Below are 27,504 nucleotides of genomic sequence, written 5' to 3' on the forward strand. Positions count from 1 at the left end.
AATGGATATAAATAGTCGGGACTCCTGGGTTCTATCCCCAGATGTGGGAGGAGGAGTGTAATCTACTGATTGGAACTGGGACAAACGGGAGTCAGGACTCCTGGCCCTGGCTGCCAGCCCAGGATAGGGAGTGGTAAGAGCTAGAACTCCTGAATTCCTTTTTCAGCTTTGTTACTGGCTCCTCTGTGATCTTGGGCTGGTCACTTGACCGCTCTGTGCCTCTGTTTCCCCTCCCTGAGATAGAGATAGTGACACTGACCTCCATGCCTCCCGGAGGTGGCCTGGTTCTGAAGCTTAAGCATCTGTAAAGTGCTTTGATAGCCCAGTATGGAAGGAGCTCTAGATGGACACAGTATTGTTCTTCCTGCCTTTCCTTAACCCTGTGGGTCCGTGGGTCCAGGTGCTGCTCTACTCTGACAGAGGTAGGCTGGCTGGCTGGCTGGGGAAGGCTGGCTCTCAGTCATCAAAACACACTGTTTTTCAATAGCATTAAGAAGGAAAAAAAGCTGTGAATTTGTCACTGTTAAAATGGTGCGGTGCAGTGCAGGCAGGGTGGGCTTCCCCGGCAGCCCCGCCGTGCGAGGGTGCTCACTCTCCGTGGCCGATCCAGTCCTTTGACTTTTCTGGCAGGGTTGCCAGCCAGGGGGCCAGTTAGTGCCAGCTAAGATGGTCGTGACGCGCGGACTGGGACTCAGGCCTCCCCGGCCCAACTTCATGCTACGTCCCTCCAGCCCTACCTCATGTCGTGCTTAAGGAGTGGCCTCAACTTGACAGGGATGGGGAGAGGGTCAGGGCTGGGAACATGGAGGTTTGGGGTGGCCACTGGGGCTATATATGTGAATAGGGCAAATCTAATGCCACGGACACTGGGCTTTCCTGCTTTGCCAGCCCCAAGCCCCTCTCTGATTCTTCTGCTGCTTCCTGCGTCGTCTGAGGACAGCTGCCTTGAACTCCACTAGTGGTGATAGGACTTGGGAGGCAGGAAGGTTTCATCTGTTTGGCTCTGGAGAGCAGGCCAGGTTGCCATCTATTATTATTATTATTTATGTATTGGTTCGTATTACCACAGCGCCTAGGAGCCGTAGGCACAGATCAGGTCCCCATTGTGCTAGGTATTGGACAAACACAGCCTTGATCTGTGTGCATGGCCGGTAGGGGCGGGGACCGCAGGCTGGGGATCTGATCCAGCAAGCTTCCACCCCAAATTCACAGAGCTCCTTCATCTGGGGTCTCTGCCTTTGATCTACCTCTCTGGCGTGGCCAGCTTCCGTTGCAGGCTGTGGGCACACGCTGCCTTTGGCTGGCTTGTCTCCTCACAGCCCCTGTCCTGCTCAGATGCATTTCTGGGCTGGGCCAGGATCAGCTGCAGGCAAATGCTGGCAAACTCTGCTGTGGGGGCTTTCAGAGGAAAGAGTTGTAATATGCGAGCACTGATGTTCCCAGCCGCTCTTGGAGCAGGATGTTTGCTGGGGCAGATACTGGAGCTCTGGGCTCTGGTGGGAAAATGCGACAGACTCACTCCAGGAAACAGATGTGGGCTGTCCTGCATCCCAGAGTCCTGTGGTCTGGGTCCAGGTGCCGGGGTGCCCATGCTTTACCCAAACAAGGACCATGTTGGTGCCTTGCCAGGAGCTGCAGGGCTGCACACAGCACAGACAAAACAGAGCAGATTGCAGCCCCCTTGGAACCCTGGAGTTCTGCGGTGCACCCCATCCTCTCTGATTCAGGGATGGTGCCACATGCAAAGACTCCAGGCCCAGTACACAGTGTTACCCACTCACTCATGTCCTAGCACATTGCATGCAGGGACTGTACTTCCTATGGCCACCCCTCTGCCCAGACAGGAGGGCCTCCCTGGAGAGCTCTGCACCTTGTGCAGAACCCCACTGCGCTGTGGCCATCCCCACTTTATGCTGTATCTTTTCCCCACTCCCACCAAGAGCCGGCCTCTCCTATAGTAAACTGCCATTCATTCATTCATTCGTTCAGATGCAGATGAGCCACCCAACAGAACCTGATGCCGGCTCTGTAGTGTTGCACCCATCAAGCTGGGATAGCACGAAAGTGGTCGCTGGGGAATCTCTTGCTTGTGTCATTGGATCCCACTTCCCTGTCAGTGCCCCTCTTCCCAGGCCTTGCTGCTGTTCCTGAGCGAGATGGGCCCAATTCCCTTCTCCACCTGAGCAAGCCAAGCACAGGCCCAGCTGCTTCCTCTGTCCCCTGCCATTTTTCTCTCCATGCCAGGCGGGCGGGGCGGGAAGGGCAGCTCCACCAGCCAGAGGGGCCTTGTCTCATGGCTTCTCCTTGGCACTTTTGCAGGCACTGTTGTTTGTCTTTTCGATCTTGCGTAAAGTAGCCTGGGACTATGGACGTCTGGCCCTGGTGACTGATGCTGACAGGTAAGGTCAGGATGGGGGTGGGGCTGAAGAAAACAGGGTACAGGGTTAAACCCTCTGCTGGCACTGGGGGGTTGGGGAGGGAATAGTGCTCAGGTTTGTTTAACCCCATAAATCCCAGGAACGGGGGAAAGCCCTGCAGCCCAACGTGCCAGCCTTTTGTCATTCCAACTTCATCCCTGTGCAGGAGTGAACCTCCTCTGGCTTTGAAAGTAGAATTGCAATGTATGATTTATAAAATTCCTACAGCAACAGTGTGCATGATGCTTTGCAGACTCTGTGCAACAACAGCTCCCAGCCTTGTGGAAACAGCAATGGCCCAACAAGAGATGGCAGACAAAGGGTGGATGGGGAAGGGGTTATGGGAGGGCAAGGTCTGCAGCAATAACTGCTTTGTTAGCAACACAGCTGGAGATGATTGTACTGACTGATTTATTTTTAAATAGCTTTGAGAGTCAGGTGCTGAGTTTTCAGGTACTGTAGTTCTTAGTTGTATAGGTCATGATACTAAAACTGAGGAAGCAAAGGTAGCCAAGCGTGGATGGCTCAGAAGCAGGGCTCTGAACTGGAAGCATGAGTGAAGTGAGTCCAGAGAAGTGATCTAAATGAAGTTATTGATGACAGTGTTCGCGCCTGAAGGGGAAGTTTTCCCGAACTGCTAATGGAATCTTAGTCTTAAAATATAATTGAACGTGCCTGAAAACTGGCTGAAGGACTGAGCAAAGGATCCTGATGATCAAGTATGGTCTACCAGCTGGAGGAGGTGTCTAAAGATCCCTGCTAGGTCCCTGCTTCTTTACTGAAATGGGAGAAGAGTATATGTATGTTAATGACTGGGAGGATGTGCACACTAATGCTCTAAATCTGTCGCAGGAAGCCAGCTCTACAGCGAAGCAACAAAAGGCAGAATAGTTTTACAGGCTGTGCTGCTCTCCCTTCTTCCATGAAGCTGCTTGTTTAAAATCCCAACTGCTTCATGATCTTGTGTGTTTTCTTCATGCTTTTTGGGCTATTGCACCCTTTGGTAAAAGCAGGTCAGTTCACAGCAGGAGGAGAGCTGGAAACGGATCACAGACACCCCCCTCACACGCTTCCCCCCCCCCCCCGTGGGGCACTTCTGCCACCGGGGGGGAGGCGCCAATGTAAGTATGGCCTCCGGGTGCCAGGGACCCACTGCCTGCTACCCTTGATAGCACCTATATGTGAGTCGCCACGTTGCATCTGGGTGCTGCCAACTGGAAGGAGAGCTGCAGCTCAGACGAACTAAACCAATAATGCCCAACTGGCAAGCTGGAGCCGGAGGAGCGTCGCTGGCTCGGTGTGCTGAGACAGCAGCAGGTATTGGGAGCGGAACATCCCCAGACATGTGCCCTAAGCCTCAGTAGTATGGCCATTTGTGGGGGCTGGTGTGAACTGGCAGGGAAGGCCTATGTGGGAGTGTTTGCGTGAAGCCATGATCCCCAGGGGGGAATTGACGGGGGAAGTCATTTGAGAATTGTGCCAGGCTCCCAATGCTTCGCATTGGGCTTCCAGCATGCCTCCAGACTGCCATGAGGTTCTCATATCCATCCCGGGGTGGGCAGCAGGGGCAAAGGTGACTACGGGTGTTGCATCCCTAGGGAACACTTTGGATTTTCACATGGTAGCTTTGGGTTGGGACAAGAAACCAAGCCCCATAAAGGATCCTAAAGGCGACGGCTGGCCGGAGCCCAAACACCCACTCTGTGTCTGTGCACTGATGTATAACCCATGTATGGAGACACAGCCTCTGCCCAAGGCGCCTGCAGTCTCAATTAGACAAACAGTGCAGCCATTCTAATCATTTGCCCATCGGGTAACCCATTGCAGGGACACACTCCATGCAGAACAGATTATTGTTTCAGCTCCTAAAATATCTGTGTGAGGGTTTTCCTGATTTGTCTCCTGATGCTGACCAGGGCAGGGAGATAGTGAGAATACTGCTTCCAGTCCTGTGCAGATAATAGTAGGGAGCTGGTTCAGAGAATGAGGCCGTTCTTTCAGGTCCTATGTTTGCTTCTGAAATGGATGGGAAGAGATTACATCACCCCACCAAAGGCGGAATCTGGGATTGGGAAGGATGGGAAAGGGGCTGAGAGGAGGCAGCCAGAGTTCTGTCGCACCACAAGGGAATGCGAATTTCTCTGCCATGGCAATAAATGGTACCACAGGGGCAATTCATCTAGCAGCAAGAGGGGGGATGGGCAATCTCTCCAACTGGATCCTTTTGCTGAAATGTTGCCAGTTAATATGAAGTTGTTAAAGATAAGGGTGCAATAAAACCCAACTTAGTTTTCAGGTTCGAGCCTCTGGGTCAGTTACAGAAAATGTCTTTAGGAGCGGACCACTAGGAGACACTTCGAATGATAAAACCAAACTTTATTCAAAAGCAAAATGCTTAGTTAAGCAAACAGACATGCGCAATACCACACTTACACTATTTCATCTTTGTGTGTAAGTGTATCAGTGAGTGATCAATTCACTGACAACAGAGTGAAGTACAGCCTGATAAGCCTGGAACCTAACGAGACCCTTTGGATGTTAATTGACGCTTCTCCCAAATTAACAAAACTACTCCTTTTATAATCCATATGCAGAGTAACTAACAATGAACTGCCTCTTCCCATAATTACATGTCTGCCACTTCTTTATTGGCTCTTTACATTACACATTATTTAAATTAACATCTGAACCAATGTCCTTCCCATATTATCCATGTAGACAGCATTGTAATAAAACGTTCACAATTCTCAAAAACACTCATTAAAAATCCTGCTTAAAGCAGTTATAACCAAAACGTAAGAGCACCATAACCCTGGCTCCTGTCCTTGCTAACTGCAATTTGCCCATCTTGCTGTCTCCAGCCTTCTCCCACTAGCAACCTCTGTTTCCCAGACTCCTCTGCACTTAGACTAATTGAGGCCCCATATCTAACCGCTACTTATTTCTTCATCTAAACCATCCTTTAGGCTATGCCTTGCTCACTGGGCCTGTGTGACCCTGATCTGCCTCCACTACCGCAGGTAGAAGCTGGGACAGCTGTGTACGTGTGTGGCGGGGAAGGCAAAATGTCTGCCTTGAAGACTGAGGTCAGAGGGCAGCACCCTTCATCTGCGTCACAAAGAGCCTGAATCCAAGCTGCCCCAGATAGGGATTTCCCTGGCGCCAGGGCTCCTGTGCCTCCCTCATGTCACCCCTGACTCTTCGGTCCATCCCGGGGGAAGGGAGTTCTGGGGTGTGAGGTTTTCGTGCTGCCCATTCGGATGCACCAGACAATGGAACAAGTGGCATATGCTGCTTCCCTGGGAGTTGGTGGGGTTTTGCCATCAACTTCAGTGGGAGTAGGATTTGGCCCGAGGTCTTTGCCTCTAGGAAAGGTGGAGCTGCTTGTCCTAAACAGTCCCCCCTCCTAACGTAAAACTCAGGTCCTCCTTCCCTCGCTGTCAGTCGGTGCTGGCAGCACCGGCGCTGTAAAGAGGGGCCTCCAAGCAGAAGAACGGCTCAGTAGAAGGAACAAAAGAGAGAAGGGAAGGGAAGCTGAACCAGCATGTTCCTCTACCTTAGCCCGGCAGGATCTTGGCCTAACCTGGAACGACTGCGCCAGATCAGCAGCCCCAGTCAGTGCAGTTCTGCCAGCTCACCAGGCTAGATTCTTCAGCAGCTGACCCAGTCTGGTCTGGAGTTGCACTGGCATTCCCAGGCAGGGCAGTTCCTGAAGATCAGCTGGTATTTTCCCTTTCTTGTGTAACTGTGGCAGGAGTGTCCCACCTGGTTGTTGCAGTGGCACCCTCTGCTGGAATGGCAGGGGAGATTACCTGGCACATTTTGTAAAGAGCTGTGCACCATGGCTGCACAGGAGTTCCAGGGGTCTTACGCTTGTTTTGCACTAAGACTAAGGAATGGAGAACTCATTCTACCAGATTTAGGAGCCACTTGCATGTGGTGGGTTCTAGATTTAGGAGCCAAGTGGAAATAGTGTGTTCTTGATTGGATCAGAACCTGGAGCTTTTGGGGTTCCCTGAGTTCTGGGCTGTTGTGTGTTTCCTTATTTAATTCCCTGAAGGTCCACAAAGCTGAGCAAGCTAGTCTTTCCTTGAGGACACTGTTTATTGGCTTTGGCTCAGGAGGGAAAAGCCATGTTTTTGTTTCATTCCGTTAGTCTGGGGAAGCAATAGTTTAAGTGATGGGGCAAATGTTCTGCAAAACCCCAAACTTTTACATGCACACCCAAGTAAAATCCCACAGGCTTCTCAGAGCCCAGTGCACCCCAGGGTCTCCCACTCCAAACTAAAGACCCAACAGCCCCAACTGCAGTGCAGATTTGATAGGGATGTGTTACTGATGGAGCCAGCGCCTGACGTGTGCATGAGATTTCCAGACAAGGACAGGGCTCTGCCCTGAGGAGCCTGCAGCATGCTGTGAAACTGACCACTGCAAGGAAGTTTTTCCTTTATTGTCTCTGATCTGATTGTTGACAGGTTTCTCCCCAGGATGGTGAGAAGCAGCCCAGCACTGGGTCTACTGGGACAGAGGAGGCAACCTGCATGTGCTGCAAAGTTCCCATTGTTTTAACTTTTTTTTTCTCTCTCTCTCTCTCTCTCTGCCCCCAGGCAGCGGCGCTGGCAGATGGAGCGAGAGGAGCGGGAATAGTATGTTGTTGTTTTTTCAGGGTGTTTTTCCTTCCATCTCTCTCTCTCTCCCCCCCTGTTTTTTCCCTTTGGAGTTGTCTCTCTTGCTTGTGGACTAATCTAAATGATTGGGAGGTCAGCGCTGGGATGAGTGTCTCCTGATCCTCATTTACACTTCAGCCATACATCACAGCTGGGAAGGGAAGAGGCTCTTTCTCGCCTCTCTCAAACAATAGCTATGCCATAGTCCTAACCCTGCATCACTCCAAATTCATCTGTGTGTTTGGAACTGGGACCAAGTCATGCCCATTTCCAAAGGCTCGCTGCACCCTCACACCACTCACCCGTACACCTTTTCCTCCACCCTTCCCCTATGTGTCTATGGATAGTGAGGCAACAGGGATCTGTTGAACCCCTGGATACAGATGAGGAGGGGAGGGGGAGGGAAGGATTATTGGGAGGGGAGGGCTTAGGGGAAGGGGTTTCTTTCACCCCCTCTTCAGAGCTAGGCTCTGATCATATAAACCCTAGGGGAGCCAGAATTCAGCTACTGCACCTGAAGAATAAGCCGCTGTGAATAAATATTGCCTTCTAACTCCATCGTGCACTGTCCCATCTTCCCAATCTCTCCCTCCAGCTCAGCCAGTAGAGCAGACATGAGCTTCTTATTACAGACCCATTGCTAGCATCATCTGGTACCTTGGCTTGGTAGGCACTGCCCGTTGTAGAGCACAGCAGTGAGTATGCTGGCCGGTCAGCCCGACTCTGAATAGTCTCTCATACAGCCACACATTCTTCTTGTTTCCCCACCAGAGATGTCCCATTGCATTTTGGCGTCTTCTTAAAAATGCCCCTCTCCCCCAGAGCTGCAGTCTAGAACATAAGAACAGCCATATTGGATCAGACCAATGGCCCGTCTAGTCCTGTATCCTGTCTTCCAACAGGGGCCAATGTCAGGTGCTTCAGAGGGAATGAACAGAACAGGTGATCATCAAGTGATCCCTTCCCTGTCATCCAGTCCCAGCAGTCAAAGGCTTAGGTCTGATCACTGAGTGTTTCTTGTGCTGCTTTTATCTGGCTAGACTGGCTGGGGGAGTAATTGGCTTTCCCCGCAGAGCAGAGGTTGGTCACTCAGGACCAGGGTGGGAGGCAGTACACAGTGACACAGCAAAGCGGCGTATCTGCTCGGCTCCAGGGGCAAGCAAGGCAGCAACAGAACCTGACAACGTCTCGGGAGCGCTCTGTGCTTGTCAGGTTCACGTTGCTGCTCTGCTCCGCACTGGAGCCAAGTGGCAGGGGTGGTGGGCATGGGACATGAGGGCAGTCCTGTCATTTCCCCCCCACTCTGGCGCACTTATGCAGAGCCACGGTCTGTGGCCTTTGGCTTGAGAAAGCGCCTGGCCCTCGTTTGTGTCTCTGCCTCCCTTGGGATGATGCAGGAAGCACCAGTGCCCAGTTGCTCATCCTCCTGCATGCGTCCCATGGCTGGCTGGCGAGACTCAGGCTAATGCTGTGCTGCCGGTGTGGGGGCTACAGGAGGAGGGCTATTGCCGATAGCAGTGGGGGCCTGTACAGGGAGAAGGCATCTTGTGCTTGTCCCGAATCCTGCAGGTCTTCTTGTGTTTGAACCTTGCACTTGGTGAGGCTGTGGGGCGAGCTGTTCCCAGCTTATCTGCCCTTTTTGCCAACAATGTGAGGGCCGGGCCTCACCTACGGAGAAGTCCCATCCCTCCTGGCCCTGCTGCTGGCTGGGGGAAGGTGCAGACCCAGCCAGGGATGCTGCACGTGGAGATGCTGGCAGCTACTGGTTGGTCTTTGAGTCCCCTCGTTACTGTGAGCGAGGCAGCAGCAATGGGACAGAGCTTTCACACCATCCACTACTGGGGCCTAGAGCAGAACACATCCTGGGAGACTCCGCAGCTTCTCCTGCCTCTCCCAGTTCTTCTGTCCTCTTTCTTGCCCAGCAGCAGGTGCAGGTCTCACTGGGAGCCTCTCTGCTGTCTGCCCTTGCAGGTGATCTCCGGAGAGGGGTCTCCCAGACCTGCCACTTGAACCTGGATGTGTTGTTAACCTCCCTGATCTCCATGACTTGGAGGAAACTTTGGCTGGATCTGTCCTCCTCTCTGGCTGGCAGCAGCTGCTCTCCCCCAGTTATATGCTGGATCTCCGTGATGAGCTGGGACATAGCGCCCGCAAAGAAGCAACACCGGCCCCAGTGAGCCTGGTAGGCCCAGCTCTTGGTTCCCGCTGCAACGTTGCTCCTTGCTAGCAAATATCTGGCAGCTTCCTCCCAGAAAAGATGTGGTGTGTTTTTTGTGTCGCTTCTGATGTGTCCGTCTGTCTCTGCACACACCTGTCTGTCTGCTTGCGCCCCAAGGAGCCCCCCCTGCAGCCAGTGAGTCAGCTAACCCGTGTAAGTTGAAGCAAAGGAGAAGGCTAGCTGTATGCCAGCCCCCCTCTCTCAGGTAGGAGTGGGAGCTCACAACCCTGCAGGGCTCCCTACCCACGCAGCTGCCTACGTCACACCGCCGCAAACCTTCCCCATCGTCTGCCTGGCAACACGTTGCCCACTGGCTCCCCCTGGTGGGTCCTGTGTGTGTCCGTGGCCTCGTGCGCAGGATTATTAACTCCTCCAGTGAGTCACAGCTGCGCAGAAATCGAATCCTGGCTGATGGAGATGGGGCAGGCCTGCCCGGGCCCATCTCAACCAGCCCTTGGGGACCAGGCGGAATCACGCCCTACAGCAAGTTCGGCTAGAGCTTTGCCCGGCCTAGCTTTAAATGTCCCAATTGCCGGGGCTGCCAGCAGGCAGGGGGAGCCCAGTGCCTCTCACTGTCAGGAAGTGTCTCCTGAGTGTCCTTCTGAATAATCCTTCTGTTAATGGTGCAGCATTGTCGCTAGTTGTGCCCCCTGCATCCCCCTAAACAGAGCCTCTCCTCTGCTGATCTATTGACTGGAGCCTTCCTCCCACTCAACTCACTCGCTCCCTCGTTGCTGAGCTGAGCTAGTCAGAGTTAATCCTTCTTACTCCGTTCCCTAAATTGATCCCTCGCTGCTCTTCCCTGAACACTGCCGGCTTGTTGTCTTTCCGGAAACGAGGAGCCCAGGACAGAGCTCAGTCACCCAGCTGCAGAGCCAGCCCCTCCCTGCTCCAGGACATAAAGCATGTGGAAGTGAGGGGCCAAGCGCGGGATCCCAGCTAGTCTCTCCCAGGGCAGTACAGAGACGGCTCTCCCCTGCGGAGGGGTGTGTCTGCATGTGCAGCCTCAGACCTGCATGCTTCTGTCTCATCAGCATTTCCCACACCCCTGAAGCCCTCCTTAATACTTTCTAATCACCCTTCCCTCCTGGCATTAGCTCCTATGTAGGTGACAGCTGGGATGGAGGGAGAGCCAAGTTCTGCAGGAGCTGCTCTGCTCTTCTCCAGTCTCCTGTCGGGACACTTGGCAGGCAGCATGTATCATCCTGATTCCTTTAGCTGGGTCACAGGTGTCTCTGGCCATGGTCCTTCCCCTGGAGTCACTAATGAGGACCATTTGCCTCTTGGTCACTTGCTGGGCCCCTGCCCTCCCTTGGGCTCTTCTCTATCTGATCCTCTGCCTTCTAGTGCCTGTTCTGAGGGTCTGGTTTGAACTGCTCCACATGTTTCCTTCTGTTCCTATTGCTGCCAGGCTTTCCTACGTCCTTCAATTCATCCAGCCTTTCCCCTGGTAAGGTTTCAGCCTGCTGGGACTCCCCCACTGCTGCCTTCCGACACACACTTTTTAAGTTCTGTGGTCTCTTGTGGTGACTTTAACTGTTCCTTTGCCCCCCGGCGCCATGTCCTTGTCCAGAACGGCAGCCAGCTTGTGGGCCACAGGTGAACAGCCGTCTTGGTCTTTGCTCATAAAGAGAGACATTGTCCATGTCCCACGTCAGCTAGTCTTGGATGCTTCAGTAGGAAGCTGCCCCAGAATCTGCTGTAGCAAATGGCTATGAAGTTCAGGGCCCGTGCTGCAGAACTGAAGTGCAGCTGGCAGAACATGTGCTGTATTCCAGCTGTTGTGTGTTCCTGGAAACAGGTCCCTGTCTGCTGGAGCCTATTGGCGCTCAGCCACCTCCAAACCTCCCCTCTTCACTGCAAGAATTCTCTGAGGGTCCTGCTCCCTCCCACCTCAGATAATCACAGGCTTCCCCCTCACCTCCTCAGCAGCCAACTGCCCCTTGCTCAAGCCCCAAGTGCCTGTTTAGGTTCACCACTATGTTCTCTGGCCTGGTTTCCTTCCATCACCACCTCTTGCAGGCAAAAATTGCTTCCTCCCCTGAACAATTTACTTAACCCTGATCAGTGATGTGGAAAAGGGGTGAACAGTGAGGTGGCAAAATTTGCAGACTGTACAAAATTACTCCAGATAGTTAAGTGCAAAGCTGACTGTGAAGAGTGACAAAGCAATCTCACTAAAGTGGATGGCTGGGCAAAAAAATGGCAGATGAACTTCAGTGTGGCTAAGTGCAAAGTAATGTACATTGAAAAAATAATCCCAAGTACACCTATAAAATGAAAGGATCTAAAGTAGCTGTTACCACTCAAGAAAGCAATCTTGGAGTCAGTGGGGATAATTCTAGGAAAACACGGGCTCAACATGCAACTGAACCAAAAAAGCTAACAGAATGCTAGAAACCATTAGGAAAGGGATAGATGATAAGACAGAAAATATCATAATGCCTCTATATAAATCCATGGCATGCCCACAGCTTGAATATACGGCATGCAGATCTGGTCGCCCATCTCAAAAAAGACATATTAGAATTGGAAAAGGTGCAGAGAAGGGCAACAAACATGACTGAGTATGGAATAGCTTCCATAACAGGAGAGATTAAAAAGGGGACTCTTCATCTTAGAAAAGAGACGACTCCGGGGGAGATGTGATAGAAGTCTATAAAATCATGACTGGTGTGGAGAAAGTGAATAAAGAAGTGTTATTTTTTTAACCCTTCATAGAACACAAGAGGCAGGAGTCACCCAATGCAATGAACAGGCAGCAGGTTTAAAACAAACATAAGGAAATACTGCTTCACACAACACAGTTGTCAACCTGTGGAACTCGTTACCAGGGAATGTTGTGAAGGCCAAAAGTATAACTGGGTTCAAAAAAGAACTAGATATGTTCATGAAGTGTAGGTCCATCAGTGGCTATTAGCCACAGATGGTCTGGGACACAATCCCACACTCTGGGTGTCCCTAAACCTCCAACTGCCAAAAGCATCTGGCACGGGCCATTGTCAGAGACAGGATACTGGGCTAGATGGACCATTGGTCTGACCACATATTGCCATTCTTATATTCTTGGTAACCCTGCTCCCCACACACACTGTCTTGCCTCTGTTTTCCTAGCCCTTTTGAGAAGGGAATGCCAGCCAGACTTTGCAGTATGGACTCAGCTAAGGCTGGGGAGCAAGCTGTGCTGGGCCTGGCTTTGGGAAGCAGGGAATGACTCCTGGCTCAGCTAGACCTCTCCTTTCACCTGCCCCTGGGTTTCCCAGCTCTCAGGTTTCTAGTTGGAATGGGGGGTCACACTGCTACTCCCAAGGTTCACAAGCCCTCTGCTCTTGAACCAGCTTGCAAAGCATGAGGGGGATTCATGATGGAGTGTGCAGGTGGGATCAGAGAACGAGGGAAGAGACACTGAGGGTAGGGAATGGGGGAACTCAAGGAGGAAATAGGACAGGGATAGTTGAAGTGTGGCCCATGACATCCCCTTCCACCCTCTTTAATAGGGAAATAGAGAGTGAGTGTCCCAGCATGCAGTGGTCCAGCATGATCTGGGTCCTCTGGTCCATCCGGACGTTGGTCATGGTGGGAGTGAGGGCTTAGCACTACTGCTGATCTCTGCCACTACAGGCTATTCTCACCAGAGCAAGAGCTCTGCCCCCTACTGGCCAACCCCTGATGGGAAATGAATAATAGCAGTGCATCTATGCTCGCTGTGACATTCTGTACACACACTGCACACGTAACTTGCTCTAGGAATAGAACAGCACTGGGGGGAGGGTCAGGATGCCTGGGTTCCATTCCCAGGTCTGCCACTGATTCCTGTGTGACCTTGAGCAAGTTACCTCCCCGCCTTGTGCCTCTGAAGCGTGAGGTTAATGATACTGACCCACCTCCCCAAAAGGATGAGGTGAGTGGGGGTAAGATTTGTAAAGCCCCTTCATAAGAACTGTCATACTGCCCAGTAGCCTGTGTTCAACAGTGACCAATACCAGAGCTGCAGGGGGGCGTGGACAGAACAGGGCAATTATGGAGTGATCCACGCTGTCTTCCATGCCCAGCTTTTGGTAGTCAGAGGTTTAGGGCAGCCTTGAGTATAGGGTTGTGTCCCTGACCATCTTGGCCATTGATAGCCATTGATGGACCTATACTCCATGAACTTACCCATTTATTTTTTTAACACAATTATACTTTTGGCCTTTACAACATCCCATGGCAATGAGTTCCACAGATTAGTTGTGTGAAAAAATACTTCCTCTTGTTTGCATTAAACCTGCTGTGCTGCCTATTAATTTCATTGAGGGCTCCCTGGTCTTTGTATTCTGTGAAAGGGTCAATAACATTTTTCTATTGACCTTTGCCATACCATTCATAATTTTATAGACCTCTTTTATCTCTATCTGATCTCACTTTAGTCATCTCTTTTTTCAGCTGAACAGCCATAATCTTTATAGTCTCTCCTCTTATAAAAGCCGTACTATAATCCTTATCATCTCTGCTGCCTTTCTCTGAACCTTTTCCAGTTCCACTATATGCTTTTTGAGATGGGGTGACCAGAACTGGACACAGTATTCAAGGTGTGGGCATACCATGTATTTATATAGTGGCATTATATTTTATGTCTTATTTTCTATTCCTTTCCTAATAGTTCCTAACAAACTGTTAGCCTTTTTGATGGCCGCTGCACATTGAGTGGAAGTTTTCAGAGAACTATCCACAGTGACACCACGATCTCTTTCTTGGGGAGTAACATAATTTAGAACCCATCACTGTATATGTATAGTTGGGATTTTTTTTCCAATGTGTTTTACTTTGCACTTATCAACGTTGAATTTTATCTGCCATATGGAATGATCCTTGAAATGAAGTATTTTATAATACTTTGCATTAATACATTTGCTATACTCTGTGTGTGTGCGTACGGGAAAGGGGGAAATGAATGTATGTTAATTCTCTGTCCCACCAACTCGCTCATTCATCCAGAGGGACATGGGAATTGAACTATGCCAATGATCTGTCTTTTCCAGGATCCTATCTCTAACATTCACCAACACCAGTAGTTTTCATCCTTTTTTCATTTGCAGACCCCCTAAAAAAATTTTGAATGGAGGTGCTGACCCCTTTGGAAATCATAGACATAGTCTGCGGATCCCCAGGGGTCTGCGGACCACAGGTTGAAAACCACTGACCAACACCCAGTGCTTCAGAAGAAGGTCCAAGAACCGCTCTAGTGGACAGTTGTAGAATAACCTCCCCATATGGGAAGCCTTGGCAATTGAGGATCAGCTGAAATATTTATAGCCCTCATACATTTCTATCCTAGCTAGTAACTGTGATGTATATTATTCCTATAAATGTCTCATTCTTATGTTTTTTAACCCTGCTTAGCTCTTGGTTCAATAATATCATGTGGCAGAGAGTTCCACAGGTACTGTTCATATTGTGTGGGATATTTCTTCCTTTAATAAGTTTTCAAGTTTACCTCTTAATTTCATGGGGCACCCCCTTGCTGTCATGTTATAAGCAGGAAAGCAAGACCTCCCAACTGACCAACATACAATCATTTGTTGTTGTGTATCCCTTTAGTGGATCCCCTCTTTTTCATTGCCTCTCTAAACTAACGGGTCCTAATCTCTCCTCCTGTGGCAGCCTTTGCAAGCCCCTCCTCACTAGTGGGTATGGCTGTAGTATACTGTGTCCTCCCTCACGCCTGTGCACGTGCACAGACACTTCATGTTCTCTGGTGTTGTGTCTGAGCTGCTGCTGGTGTCACCGGCCAGGCCTGGGAGCGAGGGGTTAGCAGGGAGAGTGGAAGGAAAGGGAAGCTGCTCTCACGTGCTCCCCTTCTGTTTGTTCCTGTGACGGCGCAGGTGGGGGCAGAACTGGGTGTGTGTGTAGCTGGCCCTGTGTGCTGCAGTACACCCCCTGGAGGCCAGTTTGAACAGTGCTACCTGAGGAGGGGCTCTCCACTAACTGCTGTCCTCTCTCTGCTCTCTCAGCTTCTCCATCTAGCCTGGGGCAAACTGACCTGAATTAACCTCTGATCTTCTGGGTGCTGCTTCCTGGCTGAGTTTCTCTCCTCTTCTTCATTAACCCTCTCCCACTCTGTGATTTCAGCGTGGCATCCGCTCTGCACTCTGACAACCACGACCGCTACGAGCGCCTCACCTCTGTCTCCAGCTCCGTGGACTTTGACCAGAGGGACAATGTGAGTAGCAGCAAAAATAATCCAATGCTTGCCTGCTGAGCAACTCCATAGCCCATCGCATGCTAGCCAAGTCTCTCAGCCCCCTCAGAAGTGGGGCAGTGTCATCATCCCTGTTTTGCAGAAGGGAAACTGAGGCACAGAGAAGGGAAGCCATTTGCCCAAAGCCACTCAGTAAATGAGTGTGGGAATAGAACCCAGAAGTCCTGGCTTCCAGTCCCGTTCTGTAACCACTAGATAATACTCTGCTCCTTCAGCTGGAAAAGGAAGCCAGGAGTCCAGGGTCCCAGCCACATGCTCCCAACCAGTGAATAGACATCCCAATAGCAAACTGTTGTCCCATGGAGAAGTGGCTGGTCACAGGTTGCTGGCTCTTCCTCTTCACATCCAGCTGCTAAACACCCACTACAAGCTAGATGTCTATGAGTGTTTCCCTGCTGCCACCTTCTCCTGTAAGAAGCAGCTGTGGTGAAATGGGACGGCAGGGTCCAGTATGCCGACAAATGGGAGGGTGGTTCCCAGGTTCTCTGTCCAGATGCGCTCCATACCAGTTCCTGCTGCCTCTCTAGCCCATCGTGTGTTCCTCCTCTCCTGTCCGATGGCTGAGGTGTCCCCAGGGGACGTGACCCTGCACTGGGACAGCTGACTTCCTGACAGCTCCTGTGCTAACTGGCAACCCTTGCACTGGCTCCGCCGCCCACTGTAATGTAGCAAAATGGCTGCTCTGACCTCTTGACTCACCGGGGAGGGTGACCAGCCAGTTGGTGGTACTGCTGCCCAGCAGCTCAGCAGAGCCTGGCGCATGTCATACTCACGGGAGCGACTGATGTGTCGGGATAACCTGGGACCTACCGCAGATGGGCATATCCGTAGTTCTACATACCTGGGCGTTTGTGGTCCGTGTGTCCTTTCGGCTTCCCTTTCTTGGCAGGGATCCACTGGGCCCGGGGAAACAGGGAAGACGAGCCTTATATTGTCTGGGGAGAAGAGAGAAGCAGGGTTAGTTTCCTTGGTGAGGGGGAGTAGGGCTGAGAGAACCCTCAGTAACCTGGGGCTCCCATTGTCTCTCTGCACAGGGCTTCTGCTCCTGGCTGACGGCCATCTTCAGGATAAAGTAAGTGGCCCTTGAATCCGGGTGCTTGGTTTGAGAGCTTAGTCAGGGCCAGGACCCATAGACCAGTGGGGCAGTGGAGACCTGACCCTGTGGAGCTGTGAGGTGGTGGTTGTTGCTTGTTATCTGCATTGTCCTAGCACCTAGCAGCCCCAATGGGATCAAAGCCCCCTTGTGCTAGGTGCTGTACAAGCATGTAGCAGGAGACAGCCCCTGCTCCAACAAGCTTACAGTCCAGCTAGAAAAGGCAGGCAAAGGATTATTATCCCTGTTTTATAGATGAGGAATTGAGACACGAAGAGACTAAGGGTATGTCTGTGCAGGTGTGAATGCCGCTGCATGTAGGCAGACGCTCTAGCTCTCCTCAAGTGCAAACACACCTGGCCCCTGGGTATGTGTTCAGACAGCCCAAACCACTGCCTGCACTGCCATGGTCACACTGCTGGTTTTAACATGCTCGCTGTCTGCCCGCACTGGGGTTAAACCTCTCAACAGCTGTCCAGATGGGCCTAAGAGCCTTGCCCACGGTCTCGTAGCCCAGGACACCCAGTCCCATTCCAGTGCCTCGTCACAAACCTTTTCCCCCCCACTCCCCTAATCTCTCCTGCTCGGAGGCAAAACCCCCCTTTCTTCTTCGAGTGCTTGCTCACGTCCATTCCAAGTAGCTGTGTGCACGCCGCATGCACAGTCTCCGGAAGGTTTTTCCCTTAGTGGTATCCGTAGGGTCAGCTCTGGAGCCCCCTGGAGTTGCCCCTTCACGGCACCATATATAGGGCCCTGCCGATCCCCCGTCTCTTCAGTTCCTTCCTGCCACACGTGACGGTCGCTGGAACATCGATCTTCTCTTGCAAGCGTCTTCCTAGTGGTTGTTTGAACTCATACCTGTAAATAGTCAAATAGTTTGAGTTAGTTTGTATTTATAGTTGGTTTAGTTAGTTAGGACCCCGCTTGCTGGGGTCATCTCCATTCCCTGGGGCAGGAGATACCTCGTTCCACTGGCTTTAAACCATGCAAGGCTTGCAAGAAGCCCATGCCCAGGCGCAATCCCCATATTGCTTGTCGTAAGTGCCTTGGGGAGACCCATCAGAGGGATCGCTGTAAGATCTGCAGGGGATTCCACCCTAGGACAAAGAAGGAGAGGAGTCAGAGATTGAAGTTCATCCTCTGGAGTCCACTCTCTGATCACGCTCAGTGCCGAGCTGACACCTAGTACATCAGCTTCGGCGCAGAGTGCACCGGCGTCCATGAGAGAGACAGCACCGAGGAAGGACTCTGTGTCTGGAAACCCTCGGCACCGTCATGGATGACCAGCAACGTGGGACACCTCACAGGCATGGCACTACTCACAATCCCCTGTACCACGTAAGAAGTAGAAGAGAACAGACGGGGGGTGCTCGCCGATGCCCAAAATGACATGACGTAAGGGCTCGAGCAGAGTGCAACCTGGATCGGGCCACTCAAGTGCCGTCCTCTTGGCCCTGGCACTATTGACTGGCCCCAGGAAGGGGGTCCGTCAAGTCTGCTGCCTTTGGCCTCCCAACCCAGGGAGACATGCAAGGAGAAACTACAGCTCTCCTCCACGTCGGAGACTTTTGAAGTGGCCAGGGAACTGATAGCACAGCACCACTGTCCCTTCTCAGGCGCGACCGTGCTCTGGGCACCAGACCACCGGTGTCAGAAAACACCTGGAGCTGTCCATGGGAAAGCCGGCTACGATGCCGCAGTCGCCATCTCTCCGGCACCGTCAGGAACCGCACCGCCTTGGTCCCTGAGAAGCAAGTTGTCAGGCTCCGACTCTGAAGCGAAGTGCTACTCCTCTAGAAGAAGCCAGCACCGGTCAGAGAGGCAGCACCAGGGGATTGAGGCTGGTCAGCCTTTCCCCATGCCTTGGCTGGTGCAGTGGCAAATGCCAGTGCAGTGGCCCTTTTGGACCCCTTGGGCGTTCCACCGGGCTCATAATCAGGATGGCTGCTAACGCTCGCTTCTGGGAGCAGACATCCCTCACCTCAATCAGGTGACATGCTACTGCATGGTACAGGAACCAGAACTGAGTACGATGCCACACCCGGCACCAAGCACCATGTCGAAACCGGCACTGAGTTAGAGGAACCAGCACCCTGGGACCCTCTGCAAGCAGAAGGTCGAAAGACTGCCCCGGTCAGAGCGTCATCTTCTTTGTCCCTAGCTGAAGCAGTAGTGGGGTCCTCGGCAGCACCGATTGCAGATGATGACAGGGCTCATCAGGAGTTCTTGAGGAGGGTGGTGCAGAATTTGGGGCTCCATGTTGAGGTGGTCACCAACAACGCAGACCCTATGGTAGACATTCTAGCCCCTGCAAGCCCATCCAGGGTACCACTGCCATTAATAAAGACCCATTTGTGATGCAACCAAGTCACTATGGCAGACTCCGGCTTCTCTGCCTCCAACTGCAAAGAGGGTAGAGAGAAAAATACTTTGTACTCTCAAAGGATCACGAATACCTGTATACTCATCCCCCAGCAGGATCACTCATAGTTGCAGCGATCAATGAGCATGAGAGACAAAGTCAGCAACGCCCCACGCCAAAGGCAAAGGATGCTAAAAAATTTGGACCGCTTTGGTAGAAAGATGTATTCTATGGGGGGCTCCAACTCCGTATCGGCAGTTTTGAGCAGATACAATTTTAACTCTTGGGGGGTCTATGTCCCAGTTCTCGGAGTCTATACCAAGGCAGAGTTCACGGCTGTAAGAGAGGAAGGCAAGGCAGTTGCAAAGGCCTCGCTTCAGGTGGCACTGGACGTGAAGGATGCCGCAGCTCACACCATGTCATCAGCAGTAGCGATGTGTCGGAGCTCATGGCTACAAGCCTCAGGATTCCCACACAATATGGTCCAGTGCTGTTCTCGGAGCAGACAGACTCAAAACTGCACAGCACAGCTTTAAAGGATTCTCAGGCTACTTTAAAGCTCTTGGGTCTCCAAACTCCAGCACCACAGAGGACACATTTCAAACCTCAATCCCTGCCTCAGTTCTCCCAATCCCAACCCAGGCAGGAGTGTAACCGTAAGAGGGACAGAAATTACAGGAGGAGACTCTCTCAGCCTTCCACCAGCCAAAGCCCTGGACCGGCAAGGCAATCCTCTGGTTCCAAACAGAACTTTTGAGGATGCACCCGAAGGCGGCGTACTAATTCACGACTCAGATCCTTCGCCCCAATTCTTTTTGGACCGACTATCCCACTTCTACCATGCGTGGGCCCAGATCACATCTGCTCTTTGGGTGCTACACACAGTAGAACTGGGATACTCCCTTCAATTTCAGTTTCCCGCACCCATTCCACCTCCCACCCTCTGGCCCTCTTCAGGGAACATTCTCACGACCAACTTCTAATCCAAGAAGTGCGGGCACTCCTAAAGATAGGAGTAGTGGAGGAGATTCCTCAGGAGCTAAGGTTTGTTGCTAATTCCCAAAGCCAAAAGCAGTCTCAGACCCATTCTGGACTTACGAAACCTCAACAGATTCATGAAGAAGTTGAGGTTCTGCATGGTCTCTTTGGCCTTGATTATTCCATCCTTGGATCCAGGGGATTGGTACGCTTCCCTCATCCTGAAGGATGCGTACTTTCACATGTCAATCATTCCAAGTCACAGAAGATTTCTTCGGTTCATAGTCAGCCAGACCCCCCTACATGTTCACAGTACTTCCTTGCAGCTTTTCGAGTGTTTACTAAGTGTTTGGCAGTCATCACCGCATTCCTGAGGAAGCGGAAGTTGCAAGTCTGTCAGTACTTTGACAACTGGTTGGGCAAAGTTCTCACCAAGGCACAGGTGGAAGCAGATGTTCAATTGATAAGTTCAGCCTTTGCCAAGCTGGGTTTCCTGTTCAATGTGCAGAAGTTGATCCTGACTCCCACTCAGAAGATAGAGTTCATAGGGGCAGTTCTAGATTCGAAACAGGCCAAAGCTTTTCTTCCAGAATCTCGATTCTGGACTATATGCTCCATCACAGAAGAGTTAAAAGGGTACCCCAACACCACGGCCCGAAACTGCTGGGGCACTTAGTGGCATCCACATATATTGTTCAGCATGCCAGACTACCTCTCAGACTCCTCCAGGCTTGGCTAGCCTCCGTGTATCATCTGACCCACAACCACATAGACAGGGTAGTCTCGCTTCCTCCCTCTGTGGCTCACCCACAGTCAGTCTGCACAGGCGTCCCCTTCTCTCCACACCTTACCTCTTGCTGTTCCTGGTCACCAAAGCCTCAGCAATGGGCTGGGGAGTGCATCTAGTGGGGCTCAGGACACAAGGCCTCTGGTCCCAGGCAGAGTTCTCACTCCACATCAAGGTGAGAGAACTGAGGGCAGTACACTTGACTTGTCAGACCTTCTAAGCCCACCTGGAAGGCAAATATATATCCGTCATGGCAGACAATACAACAGCGATGTTCTATATAAACAGACAGGGTGGAGCATGCTCCTCTTTCCTGTGTCAGGAAGCCCTCAAATTTTGGAACTTCTGCATAGCCCACTCAATTCACCTTGAGGCATCCTCCCTGCTTGGGTCTCAGAACGAGTTGGCGGACCACCTCAGCAGGTCTTCCTCCACCCACAAGTGGTCTCTCCTCTTGGATGTGGTGAACGACATCTTCCAATGGTAGGGAGTTCCCCACATAGATTTGTTTGTGACGAGACGCAACAGGAAGTGCATGTATTGCATGTATTTCTGCTCTTTCCAGAATCACAGGCTATCTGTTCTATGTATTTCACCTATCCCGCTCGCTCACAAGGTTCCTGCTCAAGGTCAGGAAGGAAAGGTCCTCCATAATTCTGGTAACCCCAGCATAGCCGCACCAACACTGGTACACCATGCTCCTCAGCCCCTCAGTGGAAACTCTTATCAGTCTGCTGCTTGGGACTTGATCACTCAGGACCACAGCTGCCTTTGTTGTGGAAGCTCCATAGCTGAATCTTCTGGAGCTAGAATGCTCGGAACCAGTCAGAGAGGTCCTCCTCGGCAGCAGAAAACCTTCCACCAGGGTCATTTACCTGGCTAAGTGGAAGAGGTTTCCCATCTGGTCAGCACGGGCAGAGTACCCTTCTGCACTGTTGTCAATACCTTTCATCTTGGACTATCTGTTACATCTCAAACAGCAGAGACTGTCGGTGTCATCAATCAAGGTCCACCTGGCCACAATCTTTCATCCCTGCATTCCAGGCTGTTTGGTCTTCGCCAACCCCATGGTGGGATGTTTCTTAAAGATCTAGACAGGTTATACCCTCAAACGCATCAGTCAATTCGCCAATGGGATCTCAACCTTGTACTATCAAGACTGATGGATCCTCCATTCGAACCTCTAGCAACATCTCATTCCTCTATCTATCCTGGAAGGTAGCTTTCTAGTGGCCATAACTTCGGCCAGGAGAGTCACAGAACTCAGGGCCCTCACATCTGAGCCTTCTTCCATTTTCTTCAAAGACAAGGTCTCACCTGGTTCTCCTTCCAAAGGTGGTGTCACAATTTCACTCAAACCAAGGCATATTCCTTCCGGTTTTCTACCCAAAGCCAGACGCCAACAGCCAAGAAAGGGGATCATTCTCTCAATGTTAGATAGGCTTTGGCTTTTTATATTGAGAGGACTAAACCCTTTAGAAAAACAATGCAGTTCTTCATAGCAATAGCGGACAGGACAAAAGGCCTTTTGATATCATCACAAAGAATCTCTTTGTGGATCTCGTTGTGTATCAGGACATGTTATGACTTGGCAAAAATACTGGCCCCAGCCCTGACCACTCACTCCACAAGGGCTCAGGTGGCCTTGGCAGCATTCCTTGCTCAGATCCCAATCCAAGACATTTGTAGAGCCATGATGTGACCGTCTATTCACACCTTTGCAGCACACTATGCTATTACTCAGCAAGCCAGAGACGATGCTGCATTTGGTAGAGCGGTACTGCAATCCGCAGGTCATTGAACTCCAATCCCCTCCTCCTATGAATCTACTTGGAAGTCACCTACTTGGGATCAACATGAGCAAGCACTCGAGGAAGGAAAGACGGTTACTAACATTCCATAACAGTTCTTCGAGATGTGTTGCTCATGTTCATTCCAAGACCCACCTGCCTACCCCAGCCAGCAAGAAGGAATGAAGAGACGGGGGGTCGGCAGGGCCCTATATATGGGGCCAGGAAGGTGAGACTCCAGGGGACTCTAGAGCCAACCCTACGGATACCACTAGGGGAAAAACCTTCCAGTGACTGTGCATGAGGCATGCCTACACACACCTACTTGGAATGGACATGAGCAACACATCTCAAAGGACAACAGATATGGAAGGTTAGTAACCTTTTTTTTCTTGCTTCATTATGGTCCCTGCTGTGTACGTTGCTCTCAAAGTGGGATCTAGTGCCAAAGAAGTTCAGGAGAACCTACCAGGACCTTGAGAAGAAGATGCCCTTAAGCTCTTCTCTAGCGCTTTCCATCCTTAGCTCGTAAATTATGTGGAGCCAGCATGCATAACCCCCTCTGACAGCTGGGCAACCTGACGTGGTTAAAGTGACAGTGGATAGCATTGGCACAGCTGCCTGGCAGTGGCTCTGTGCATGATGCCCTGAGCAAGCCTCGCTTCCCCATCCTGCAGGGACTGGGAGCACCAGGGTACAGGTGCAGCAGATGGATGTTGGCTAGTGGGTTTCTATTTGAGCTAGTGAAAGGCCAGACTACAAGGCACTGACATCCCTAACTGGCCACTTCTTGGGCTAGGATGGAGGGCTCTGCAGCTCCTCTAAGCGATGGGCTCATTAGAACTCCTTTAGCTCTGGTCTTAGGGTCTGGTGTTCCTGGTGTTAAGGTCCTAGGCCTGACCCATGTAGATGCCATGGCACGGGGCACTGAAGGGCTATTGGGATTTGGCTCCAGATCCTTATTAGATGATGCCTCACTGCCTTTGTGTCCTTGCCAGGGATGATGAGATCCGGGATAAGTGCGGAGCCGACGCAGTCCATTATCTCTCCTTCCAGCGGCACATCATAGGGCTGCTGGTGGCCGTGGGCGTGCTCTCCGTGGGCATCGTGCTGCCTGTGAACTTCTCGGGGGACCTGCTAGGTGAGCGGGGGAGGGCTGTTGCTGCTTTCCCACCTCTGGAAGGGAATTAGCCTGTTCTGCTCGGCGCTAGCCTTGCTCACTGGAGCCTAGCACCAGCCCTCACAGTGGTACGGGCTCTAGAAGTGATGGAGCATTGCTTCCTGCCCTGGAAGTCCTGCAATGGCAGGTGGGAACCCCCGGGTGGCAGGGATGCTGTTTTGGGGGGAGAGTTGGCTTCACACTTGATGGCATATTTGGGGAAACATGTCCCAGTTCCCGCGACCCCACTGCAGCCCGCTGAGCCCTCACCCCGTCGCATCTGGGGGCAGGGCGACTCAGCCAGGAAAACTGGTGCCCACAAACATCACCTTATGACCCTTTCATGTTTAATGGGGATTGCAGGTATGACTCCCAGAGCAGCCCTGCTCTGCCCCACCTCACCAGTCCAAGCACCCCAAACCAGCTCCTGCTGGGTTTGATTCAAGCTGTCTCTCTGTCTGTCCCTCTCTCCCCAGAAAACAACGCCTACAGCTTTGGGAGAACGACTATTGCTAACCTGAATTCTGGGTATGTCTAGGAGGGAGGGGATGGAGCGGGGCCCTTGGCATGTATCAGATGGAGCCACAGGGAGGGAGTGCTGCTCCAGGAAGGCTACTTCCCCTGCTGCTGCTGTCCCAGCTCACCCTGCAGAGCTGGCACCAGCAGCTCCTGTCTCCAGAGTAAGAGCCTGGGAACAGCCTTTCGGGATGCATGCACCATATCAGCCAGTTGGACTGTCCCCGGGTGCACTGCCCTTGGCTGGATAGCCTGGCCCTGGTGTGTGGGATAGCCCACATTGGCTGACTGGCCACACACAAGGTGGGGGTGGTATTGCTGCACTGGCTGGGTGGCCTCCCACTGAGTGGTGCCTCTCTGGTGACAGGAATAACCTGCTGTGGTTGCACACGTCCTTCGCCTTTCTGTACCTACTGCTGACGGTGTACAGCATGCGCCGGCACACCTCCAAGATGCGCTACAAAGAGGATGACCTGGTAAGCCTGGTCATGGGCTCTCTGCTCTTCCAGCCTCCCTGTCTCTGCCACCCTAGCCACGCCTCTTGCTCATGCTGGGTGTGACTCCCCAGGCAGGGTTCTTGCCCACACCTCGCCCCTGATGCCACTGTAACAATAGTCCCAGGGTCTCCAGGGCTCCCACTAGATGAGCTGAGCTGCAGCAGCCAGTGTGCAATATTCTGTCCCTTGCTGCTAGGCACTGCCTCTGCTTGGTACGTTCTGGGTTCCCCTGCTGTAAGCCAACTCGCCACCTATAATTAATGCCCCCACCCTGTCTCCGCTCAGGCAGCCATGGTGTAACAACCCCACCAGGTCACATCCTGGGCTGGAGCAAATGTTGGCTATGTATTGGGTTGCCCACGTGCCAACCAGTGGGGAGTCGGAGGCAGCCTGATAAATGTGGAACCCTGGGCACTGCCAGGAAAAAATGAGCCACTCCCCTGACCCAGCTTCATCCCTTGGCCACAGCCTGGTCTCTGGTGCCGTCCTAGCTTGGGTTCCCAGGCTGCCCTCACCTCCCCTTGCCTTTTTGTCTCTTCCAGGTGAAGCGAACTCTCTTTATTAATGGGATCTCAAAATATGCTGAGTCGGAAAAGATCAAGAAGCATTTTGAGTGAGTGTGAGCATGTGCTGGGTCCCAGCTAGAGCTGCTTTTTTGTGGGAAATTTCAACTTTTTGGCAAAAAATTGAAAACTGGAAAAATTTAATTTAAAAAAAATTATATATTGTCACCTCAGTGTGTCATGGGAGTTGTGGTTCAGGTGCCTCATGCCTACAGCCTATTCTGTGGGCTGGACTACATCTCCCATGACACACCAGAGTCTCCACTTCTGTGGAACCACTGCAGTGCCTCATGGGAATCTAAGGCCGCAGTGCATCATGGGTGATGTTGTCCAGCAGGGGAGCCTGGTTCATAGAGGAGAATGCAGGCATGAGGCACCAGAAATACAACTCCCATGAGGCACTGTGATGGCATTTCTGAATTGAGTGTTTTTGGTTTACAGGTGTTTGGTTTTTTTTGTCAAAAAGTCAATATAGAAAGCAGCTCTAGTCCCAGCCCTCCAGGGAGAGGGAATTTTGAACCCTGAAGGCCAGCCCTGTCCCTGCAGAGATCCCCAGAGCACAACCAAACCAAGGGATGTCAGGGGAGGAGATGAGCTGGGGGCCGAAGTACACCTGGAGCCTCTCTAACACTACAGAGGACTCCTCCCTCCCCATCACCACCACCTCTTTTTGGAAGCCCCACAATGAGACCCTGGTTCTTCCAGGGACGAAGGACTGAAGCGGCCTCTTTGGGAGCCCAAGAGCACTGCTTCCCAAACTGGTGCTCTCCTCCCCATCCGGGCGGAGTGCGTGGACGCTCACTCCCCCACCCCTGTGCACGGCTTTAGCAGAATTCCCTGATGGTTGGGATTGGGCCTGAGAGTGCAGTCTGGGTTCCCACAGACCCCCTGCGATGCCACTGGCTGCTGGAGGGTTTGCTCGAGCTGCTGCTTTCAACCTCATCACTAAAGAGCCTGGGGTTGTCTCCTGTTCACAGGGAGGCTTATTCCAACTGCACTGTGCTGGAGGCGCGCCCCTGCTACAACGTGGCCAGGCTGATGTTCCTTGATGCAGAGAGGTAAAGCCTAGGGCAGGTGTGGACAGGGGGCCCCCAACAGGCCTAGGCCAGGAGTGTTGCCCAGAGCACAAGGGATGCAGCTGGGGTGAGAGGGTGAGACTCAGCCACAGAAGAGTTACACTGAACGTCACCCAAAAAAAGCATGGGATGGTCTTCGGCTAGTCCGTAGATAGCCCTGTCTGCACCGCTAACAGCAATGGAACCGGGGACTGTTTGGCTCAAGTGATAGGCTCCGCGAGAGGGGTGCAGGAATGGAATAGCAGGGGAGCTGCAGGTCAGGAGTGAGAGGCATGGGCAAAGCTGTGTGTGGAGAGCCCATGACTTTTGGGATACTTTATGTGGTGGTGTTGGGTGTGTGGCAGAGCAGAGCTGAATTATCTGGGCTGCTCTGGGGTTATCAGTCTGCTTGTATGACCCCCATCACCACAGTGTCTGAACCACACAGATCTTAATGGATTTATATGCTCAGCCCCCCCACGTCAGGCAGGGAAGGATCAGAACTGAGGCCCCGAGGGGCCGTGACTTGCTATGGTCCCACGGTGAGTCTGTAGCTGAGCCTGGGATTGGCCCCTGGTGTCCCACACTCCAGTGCGGTGCCTTAAGTGTCGGTCACGCTGTCAACGATGTGCTTTGGGCTGTGGAGCTGTGCTTCCGCCGTGCTGCGGGGAGAGTTGGTTATCCAGACCTAGGGGCCTTGGTTAGCAGTTATGCATCCCGGTGCAATGAAATCCCAGCAGCCTCTGCTTCAGCTGACTGGGAACCTTATTTAAAAAGATACATACAAGAGATTCACATATGCAGAGAGACCCACCACCCCTCCTGTCTGATCCCCACCACCACTCCTGCCTTCTCATAGGCTCTCCCTGCTTTCTAAAATGCTGCCCTGCTTGCGGCCCTCTGGTGGCCGGAGCAGGGACAAGAGCCTTTCTGAGCCTCTGCTTCCCCTCCCGCCTCCTCCTCTGGCAGGAAAAAAGCAGAACGTGGGAAAATCTATTTCACCAACCTGAAGAGCAAGGTGACCACGCCGTCGATGATCAACCCCAAGCCCTGCGGCCACCTGTGCTGCTGCGTCATCAAGGGCTGTGAGGAGGTATGGGGGCAGGTGGGCTGAAGGGCACCAGGCAGTGGCGGGAGGGATGCTGGGAGACTGCCCTCAGGCTG

The 27,504-nt window shown here is 52.2% G+C and overlaps 1 protein-coding gene across 6 annotated transcripts in view; it reads left to right on the forward strand.

The window, feature by feature from the left end:
- Positions 1 to 27,504, forward strand: part of TMEM63B (transmembrane protein 63B) — a 95,114-nt gene that overhangs the window by 50,520 nt on the left and 17,090 nt on the right. For 3 of the 6 annotated variants that reach the window (XM_067564721.1, XM_067564719.1, XM_067564722.1), the window contains 10 exons: positions 2,320 to 2,399; positions 7,025 to 7,063; positions 15,411 to 15,501; positions 16,575 to 16,612; positions 23,549 to 23,691; positions 24,186 to 24,237; positions 24,593 to 24,701; positions 25,265 to 25,335; positions 26,263 to 26,343; positions 27,310 to 27,433. In XM_067564721.1, the coding sequence (XP_067420822.1) occupies positions 2,320 to 2,399; positions 7,025 to 7,063; positions 15,411 to 15,501; positions 16,575 to 16,612; positions 23,549 to 23,691; positions 24,186 to 24,237; positions 24,593 to 24,701; positions 25,265 to 25,335; positions 26,263 to 26,343; positions 27,310 to 27,433 (828 nt within the window). Of the gene's footprint in view, positions 1 to 2,319; positions 2,405 to 3,269; positions 7,064 to 15,410; positions 15,502 to 16,574; positions 16,613 to 23,548; positions 23,692 to 24,185; positions 24,238 to 24,592; positions 24,702 to 25,264; positions 25,336 to 26,262; positions 26,344 to 27,309; positions 27,434 to 27,504 lie in introns of all 6 variants that reach the window. The other 3 variants (XM_067564724.1, XM_067564723.1, XM_067564725.1) reach the window with 3 other exon arrangements.

Source organism: Emydura macquarii, unplaced genomic scaffold, assembly GCF_026122565.2.
Source record: "Emydura macquarii macquarii isolate MOO-44397 ecotype Brisbane River unplaced genomic scaffold, CSIRO-AGI_Emac_v2 contig_2676, whole genome shotgun sequence".
NCBI lineage: Eukaryota > Metazoa > Chordata > Testudines > Chelidae > Emydura > Emydura macquarii.